The sequence below is a fragment of the Budorcas taxicolor genome, chromosome 23, assembly GCF_023091745.1.
Source record: "Budorcas taxicolor isolate Tak-1 chromosome 23, Takin1.1, whole genome shotgun sequence".
Classification (NCBI taxonomy): Eukaryota; Metazoa; Chordata; class Mammalia; order Artiodactyla; family Bovidae; genus Budorcas; species Budorcas taxicolor.
This window is the reverse complement of record NC_068932.1, coordinates 21,453,631-21,461,726: the sequence shown is the minus strand read 5'-3', so window position 1 is coordinate 21,461,726 and position 8,096 is coordinate 21,453,631. Positions and strand designations below refer to the sequence as shown.

At 58.6% G+C, this 8,096-nt stretch overlaps 1 protein-coding gene across 4 annotated transcripts; it reads right to left on the bottom strand.

The window, feature by feature from the left end:
- Positions 1–479: 479 nt before the first annotated feature.
- Positions 480–8,096, bottom strand: LZTS2 (leucine zipper tumor suppressor 2). Of its 4 annotated transcripts, none has more exons than XM_052660776.1 (5): positions 8,023–8,096; positions 4,667–5,116; positions 3,386–4,048; positions 2,613–2,861; positions 480–1,817 (listed from the first exon to the last, which is right to left on the bottom strand). In XM_052660776.1, exons 2-5 carry the CDS (start codon positions 5,072–5,074, stop codon positions 1,134–1,136), a joined length of 2,004 nt encoding a protein of 667 aa, XP_052516736.1. In that variant the 5' UTR covers positions 5,075–5,116; positions 8,023–8,096; the 3' UTR covers positions 480–1,133. The 4 variants fall into 4 exon arrangements, with proteins under 4 accessions (XP_052516736.1, XP_052516739.1, XP_052516737.1 ...); XM_052660779.1 differs by having other exon boundaries at positions 3,401–4,048; XM_052660777.1 differs by lacking the exon at positions 8,023–8,096 and adding an exon at positions 7,547–7,650.

Genomic DNA, 8,096 nt, shown 5'->3' with positions numbered 1-8,096 from the left:
CGCCCCGCGTCTCCCTCCCCAGTTGTCACTAGGGCTCTGCCTGTTCCAGATAAACTCAGTGTCAAGGACAAGGTGCTACTGGGTAGCGTGTCACCAGCTCACTGCCCCCAACTCCCCAAGACAGGAAGAGGACACCCAGGGTCTGGAGTTGGGGATTGGTATGCACTTTGTTATGATTCCCTGAAACAGTGAGGGACAGGGACTCTCAGAGATGGCCCTCAAGGGGATCACCGCATCCTGCCCCCAGCAGTGTTCTGTTCAAGGGAGAGAAAGGTCTTTTCTAGTTTCTCAAACTCTGAGAGCCCATTTCATGTTGTAGTCCACCAGGACCTCAGATTTTCTACTGGATTTGTCCTTCCCCATCACCCTTTCCCTCCTGAAGATCTCTATGAGGGGTAGGGGAATAGCCATCAAATAAAAGGGCACGGGGGTCAAACAAGTTCCCCTAATCTTTATCCACCACACTCATCCTTTTTTAAAAACAAAAAAAATTTTTTTTAATTTTTTCTTTGGGTTTGTACAAGAAATTTACAATGTGAAAAATATACAAGTGAAAAACAAGGCCAAAAACCTGGGTGTGGGGAGGGGCCACTTGGTCACAAACACAAATAAACATTTCTGAGTTCTTCCTTTGGTCTGACTACAGCCCCCTCTCCCCAGGAGAGGGGCTGCAGAGCTGGGACCTGGAGATCAGACCCCAGTCCCAGCCCTGTCCCCCAAAATGGGCAGGGTTGGGGGCAGGCACATCTGGAGCAGCTGGCGCTATCTGGCTCGCTCTGGCTTTGGGATGGTGGGGAGAACGTGGAGATGAGGGAGCCCCTTCCTTTTCCAAGCCCCCTGGCTGAGCAGGCTGGGAGTGCTGGGGGTGTGTGGGGTTGGCAGAGTAGCAATGGCAGTATTTGGGGAGTGAATGAAATAGGTAGAGTGAGTAGGAGCCTTTGTGTAACAGTGGACACAGGGACCTTCAGGGAGGCTGATCCAAGTCATCGGGCAGCCGAGTCCTTGGCAGAGGCCCAGAGGCCTGCACCCCAGGGACTAAAGGCCCTTGGGCCCTCAGACTCTGGGGCCCTCGGGGGATCTGAGGCTGCTGCCTGCTTGCAGTAGACCTCCGTGCAGAGGCGGGTGCTAAGGCCCTAGATTTCGGTGGCAGTGATCTCCTCCAGGCAGATGCAGGGCGCTGGCTCCGCCAGGCCCAGGTCCGCGAGTTCCCGGGCCTCCAGCTCCAGACTGAGCTGCTGCAGCTCCTGCTCCAGCTGCCGGTTACGTCGGTACATCTGGATGTAGTTGTGCTGCAGCTGCTTCTGGTAGCGGATCACCTGCTCCTTCTCTGCCTGCCAGGCCAGCCGCTCCCCCTCGAAGCTGTCCCGCTGCTCCTCGCCTCGCCGCCGCTCCCGCTGTAGCTCCGCCCGGAGCCGCTCCACCTGGGCCCGTAGGCTGCCCCCGACCCCGGCGGCGGCCCGCTGTGCCTTGGCCTCATCACTCTCTGCCAGGAGGAATGGGTCAGCAGCGGCAGGTGGCACAGGGGGTTCCCGGAGTCCGGCGGCCTCACTGTCCAACTGCCCAGCTTTCTCCCGCAACCGCTCAGTCTCTTGCCGGTGCCGCTGCAGCTCCTGGGAACAGGCCTCCAGCTCCAGCTCCCGTGTCCGGGCCGCCTCCTGGAGGCCCCGTGCCCGGCCCTCACTGACCCGAAGCGCTGCCCGGGCCTCCCGCAGTGCCACGCGCAGGGCCACCAGCTCGCTGCCCTTCTGTACCAGCTCTGCCTGAGATTCCTTCAGTTGCTGCTTCAGCAGGGAGATCTCACCTGACTTCTGGCACACCTAGGAGCAGGAGACAGTTGGAAAAGATGGTGAGAAGGTTCTCCCAGGTGGCCAGGCCCTGACATCAAGCTGGGCATTTGGGGAGAGGCAGTTTGATCACTGTACCTATTTTACAGATGAAGACACTGAGGCAGCTATTCATTGGCTAAGGTGGAATATAGACCCAGATCTTCTGGTTTCAAAGCTGGGGTCTTTAAACCATCATGAAGCACCAGCTTCATGCGGGTTTGGCAGGAGTGGAAGCAGCAAAGAGCAGTGGCTGCATTTCCAGTTGGGAGGCACAACAGTATCTTGGTGGAAAGCATAGACACTAACTAGAGCCGGACTGCCTGGGTTCAGATCTCAGCTCCGCCACTGTGTGTGGAGTGTGATCTCAGGCTCCATCCCTTCTGGGTCTCCTTTTCCTCACCGATGAAATGAGGGTGTGAACAGCACCCAATTCGCAGGGTTATTACAAGGATTAGACGATACTCTACGTTACATGCTTCGAGTAGCAGTACCTGCCAAGGAGTAAGCACTACATTCTCATTCTTACTATCGGTGGGAAGGCAGTGGATGGGAATGTCACTGGCTACCTGAGCACTTAGAGCAGAGCCATGAGGAGAACGAATGTGGAGGCCCCCAAGGAGAGCCATACCCAGAAAGGGAGGTCAGAGGGTGGAGCCTCATCTCACAAAGGTGAGCAAGGGGAGGCCCTCTGGGGATGGCAGGTGAGGGGATGTGGCTGGGCCCCTCCTTTCAAGCCTTACCCCCTCACTGAAGACCCTGCTCCCTGCTCCTCCTGGTACAGCTCACCTCCCACTTGGTCTCCTCTAGCCGTGGCCCGAGCTCCCGTTGCTCCCGCTCGAAGGCGGCGCAGCGCCGCTCCAGCTGCTCACGTTCCTGCAGCAGCTGCGCAAAGTCGTCCTGCAGCTGCCGCTTCTCCTGCTGCAGCTGGAACACCTGAAGCTGCAGCAGCTGTTGGGCCCGCTGGGCCCGGGCCACACCATCCTCTCGCAGAGCCTCTCGCTCACGGGGCCAGTGCCGTTGCCGCTCCTCGTACACCTGCAGGCGAGGGGGCAGGCCTGGGTCCTGGAGGCTCCCCCACACCTCGAACCCTGGCCACCCCCAGCGCCCCAGTCACCAACTGCCCTGGTGGCCCACTGTCCTGGGCTCAGGGAAGGTGGATTCAACAGTGACAATAACTAGGATACCAACAGTAACAACTACTTTTATGAAAAGAAAGACAATAGCAAGCATGTGTGTGGCACTTCCCAGGTGCCAGGCATTGATCTAAGCAGTTTACACCCTTTTCCCTGCTTAATCCTTAATGATAACCCTCAGGTCAGGAATATCCCCATTTATGGTGAGGAAACTGAGGCTCAGTACAACTGAGTAACGTGCTCAAGTCTGAAAGACAGTATATGGTGGTGCCATGTCAACCACTCTACAGTTTAAGCCAGACAGCTGGGGTGGGGATGGCGGTCACCAGCCCAACACCTGCCTCTTGGCAGACAGAAATGCGTCTTGTATGCCCAGCACCTGTGGATGTCCCGCCATGCCACCCCCATCACTGCCACTGACCACACCTGGCACATGGTCACCTCACTCTCGTCCAGACTGTCCCGCAGCTGCTGCAGCTCTGCCTCCCGGTCTCGGAGCTTTCCTTCCAGGACACAGTGCAGCAGGGCCTCGTCCGAAGGGGGTGGAGGGGGTGGGGGCGGTGGTGGGGAGCGTTCCCCACAAGAGCTGCTGTCAGGGGAGGCCCGGGGACCGCTGCCCAAGAGCCCCCCAGCCATGCGACCCCCCAGGGAGCCTGTGCTCTTGCTGGAGGAAGATCGGCCGCTGTCTGAGTGGGAGGGCCCGGTGGGGGCTCCTCGGGCTGGCCCCGGCAGGACGCCCCGCCCAGGACCGTGGGAGGGCAGGTGCCCGCCTGGGGAGTTGGTAGCCGGCTCAGCACCCCCGGTGCTGTAAGTGGGCAAGCTGGACAATGAGTTTCGGCCAGAGTCAGACAGAGTCCCCGATGGGCAGCCGCTGGCCCAGCCACTCAGTATCAGGGGTTTGTCGGCAGCCGAGGAGGAGGAGGAAGAGGAGGAGGAGGCCGGGCCCCCGAACAGCTGCGTTAGGCTGCCTTGGCTCCCCGACGGTCCGGTGGCCCGAGGACCCAGGAAGCTAGGTAGGGATGGTACCCCTCGAGGTTTGGGCAGCACTGGCTTGAAGGCTGTTGGGCGGATCACAATTTTCTCCATGTTCTGAAATGAGGTGCCATTTGACAACAGGGATGAGCCGCCCAATCTCTCGAAGCCCTTATCACACTCCCTGCCCTCCCATCCAGGGCCCCCAATCCCCATATAGTAATAACAATTGCTACCACTGGCTGAGGGCCTCCTGTGTCAGCTTTACTTACGTCAGGCAACTTAAAATGTACCTCTCAGGTCATTACAAAATCCATGCAAGCAAAATATTATCACTATTGCATACACAGATGAGGAAATGGAGGCTGAGGGAGTTACAGGCTTTGCTCAAATGCAAACACACAGTAGCTATATAAAACAGTATTTCTAAGAAGCTAACATTTATTGAGTACCTATTATGTGCCAGGCACTATGCTAAACACTTTACACATATTATTAGATTTAATTTTCACAACAATCCTATGAAAGTTGACCTGTTACCTCCATTTTACAAACACAGAAACTGAGGCTCAGAAAGGTTAAATGATGTCCCTGAGTGAGGTAGAGCTGGGATAAGAACCCAAGTCTGGTGAATCTGGAGCCCATACTCCTTCCTATAAATAGGTCTCCAAATTTCAGCTTCTCCAGGGGACCTCTGATTCCACCCAGACCCTCAAAGGAAGGGCTGGTCCTCACCTTCTCTAGCTTTCCAGAGACAGGGATGAGCTTTGGTGGGGGACCACGGAGGTGGGCATTGCGTGCCCGCTGCTCTCGGGCATCTTCAAGGTCACTGCTTGGGCTGGGGGGTGACTCTGTCCGGAAGTCCTCGTTGATGTAGGTAAAGTTGGTACCAGGGACAGCCTTCCTGGGGGGCACAGCTGGGCACAGTGGCTCCTGTGCCTCGTAGCCACCCCGCAGCAGCCCATCCTGCTGGCGGAAGAAGGTGGGTCCAGGGGGACCATGGTGGCGAGGAGGAGCCGGCCCCCCGGGGCAGGGCCGGCCTGAGATGAGGCTGCTCACGCTGCCCATGGCTGGAGCTTGTGGGGCAGTAGCGGCCTCAGGAGCGGGCTCCAGGGGCACTGGCAGTGTCTGCACAATGGCCATGGCAGCAGAGGCTCAGGCCTGGCCAGGGGCCTCCAGGGAAACCTGTGAGCAGGGAAGTGGTATCAGAGTCTCTCCATCTTGAGCTCCCTTCCTGTGTGAAGTCCTGAGTCCCTCCTGGTCCTTAGTCTCTGGTCAAACGGCCCACCCAACGTCAGTGAAAAGCACTGATATCCTCCCCCTAACACATCCCCTCTTGCACCTTGGCAAGAACCTCCATCCTCCCTGGGCCCCAGACCACTGCCCAATTCTGGTCTGAATAGGGCTAAGGACTGAATCTATCAAGCAGGGATGATGAGGGAATGGGGGTCCCACAGAGGCCAGGAATCAGGGAGGGAGCCCTCTGTACCAGCTCCTGGCACTGGTCCCTGTTCCGCTGGGACAGGTGGACTCATTAGATGCAGTCTGGGCAAACTCAGGGGTGCAGTCTGCAGCTCAAAATGGTAATTAGGGAACAAAGAGCTAAGGCCAGGCAGTGCCCAGCCTCACCCAGCTGGGCCTCAGTTTCTCCCAGACAGAGAGGCGGCAAGGGTGGAGCTGGTCAAACAAGAACCAGAGCTCTTAGGGAACCCACAGGTGCCCTCTGGGGTCTCCTGCCTCCCAGAGGTGGATGTAGGCTCATGCCTATTTCCATGACAATTCCTAGCCTCACCGCACCCAGTCAGTCAGGCCTAAAGAAGCCTCCACAGGCCCACTGCCAACCTCTATGAAACCTTTTAGCTTTCGACATTCCCCAGAGTAAATCCAAAGGGATGAGAATAGAGGCTCTACCATCACCTCTGGCAGCTGCTCCAGGGAAGAGGGCTCCACCTCCCCAGGCCCTGCTCCTTCCTGGAAGGGGATAGCAAGCCTCCACCCGGAACTCCCTCCCTAGTCCTGAGGCTGAAGACCAGGGCTCAGGCATCTGCTGAAGTCATCATGCAGAGCGGGGGCCAAGAATTGGACAGAGAACTGCGTAGGAGTAGGAGTGTATGCATTTTACTTATTTGTGCGTGTGAAACTGTGCACAAGAACATGAACATGAGCACTGTGTGTGAAAACATGAGTGTATGTGAGTACATGTATGTTTGGATAGATGTATCAATACATTCAGATATATACATGTATATATACATGAACTCATGGGCATACCTTACAAAAATCTGTGCAGCTCTCTCAGAAAGTATGTGAAAATTATAAATGCATACATTAGTGAATCTGTGATGTATGAGTGTGACTATGTCAGAGAATGGTTTGATGTCCATTCATATATACATGAGTTTATGTATCCTACACAAGTGTGTGAACAGGAAATAGTGCACAAGTGTGTACAGAGTGTTGTGTGTGCATGTGAGAGGGTGAGAGTCTGGGTGGCACGCAGGGCCAAATGAGTGAGTGGGAGCCTGGTTTTTGTCACTCACTGGAGTGTGTGGAGAGGAGAGACACATTATTCTTTGCTTGATCTGCTCTCCTTCATTCTTGCTTGTGTTCGTTAAGTCCACCCTCCCCCACCTCCCCGCTCAAGTCAAAAGATCTGGAGGAAGGTGTCCAGACCGAGGGAGGAGGAGCTGGGAGCCAGGGGTGGGGGTGACTGCTGCCCTCGGAGCAGGGGTGGGGACCGAGTCCACCCCACAAGTGCCAGTCCTGAGCAAAGCCGATAGAACACCCCCTCCTCTGCCCTCTCCCAGACCACCCAGGACATGCAGGAAACCGTGGGGAAGGGGCTTCCCTAAGGGGCCAAGAGGGCTGGCACCTCGGTGTGTTTCCCCACTTCAGTGAGCACAGAGTGGAAACTGAGGGGAGGAGACAGAGAGATTCAGACAGGGACCCAAAGGACAGGAGACAAAGACGAAGAGCGGCTCCAGGGCCTGGCGGACCCAGTGAGCCGGGGTCCCCGCGAAGCCAGGGGCCCCTAAACCGAGAAGAGACGCTGAGCTGGGCCCTGAGCGCCAGACACCCACGGAGCCAAAGCCAGGCGCCTGGAAAGCCAGGCCCAGCCAGTCTGGCTCCCGCTCTTGGAGCCCGAGAGAAAAGGAGGGGCAAATGGAGGCTCCATTTTGAGAAATGCGTTTGTGGCTGTGGGAAGGGAACCCCTCGCGCTCCCCAACATCCTTGGGAAACCGCTCCGGCACAGCACACACTGCCCGGCTCGGTGGGCCGGGGGCGGTTGAGGGCTGGATGCAGCCGGGGCCCGAGGGAGGTCTGGCCGAGGTCCGAGTTTCCCACAGACCTGTTTTGGGGGCAGAAGAGTTCGGGAAAGTCTCCCCCTCACCAAACTCCAGGACCATCCAGCGGGTTCAAGTCTGAGATCACGAGTTTCCATTACAAGACAGGAAGCCGGGAGCCCCCAATCCGCCCTCCGGAGTTCACCCCCCTCCTTCCGCCTCTTCCAGAAAGTGGGGGCAGCTGTGGAATGCCGCCTCCCCACGGGACCTCCGCCGCGCAGAAGTTGGGGGCGCCCCCAGGTCGCCTCCCAGCCCCGGCCCCCCCCCTCACCTCCACCGCGCCGCTCCATGCTCAGCCCCGGGCCGCCCCCAGCGCTCCACAGGCGCGCCGCGCGGCTCCAGCCTGCCGCGCGCGGCCACTCGGAGCGGCCCGGTCCGACCCGGCCCCGCCTGCGCGGCGCCCCCAGCCCGGCCTGGCCCCGGCCCGGCCCAAGTGGGCGGTGCAGCGCGGGGGAGGGTCCGAGGGGTGACCCCGCCCCCGGGGCGCGGACACGCGCAGGCACCCGGCGTCACGCGTGCCCGGCGGGGCGCACGCTGGAGCTACGCAGCCGGACTCAGATTCCCTCCCTCCGAGGCGCCATGGCTGTGTGTCTGGGGCTCGGTCGGTTCAGGACTAGGCGGCGGCGGGTCACCCTTTACCCTTATTTGGGCCCCGGGGCCAGCGGCAGCTGGTCATTGTTCGAGCACAAAGGGCCAGGCGCCGCGGCAGCCGCCCTTCCCCCTCCGCTCCTCTAGTCGATGCCTCACCCCTAGGCACACTCTCCGGCTTCAGAGTCCAGAGAAGGAGGTTGGGGGTCACCTAACCCCCAAGTCTGGGCCCT

Excerpts from the sequence above, each read along its gene's own strand:
- LZTS2 (XM_052660776.1), bottom strand. The coding sequence starts at position 5,074 with ATGGCCATTGTGCAGACACTGCCAGTGCCCCTGGAGCCCGCTCCTGAG. Across the intron at positions 2,862-3,385 it reads GTGAGGTGACCATGTGCCAG|GTGTACGAGGAGCGGCAACG; the intron begins GTGTGGTCAGTG and ends CCTCGCCTGCAG. Across the intron at positions 1,818-2,612 it reads TAGAGGAGACCAAGTGGGAG|GTGTGCCAGAAGTCAGGTGA; the intron begins GTGAGCTGTACC and ends TCCTGCTCCTAG.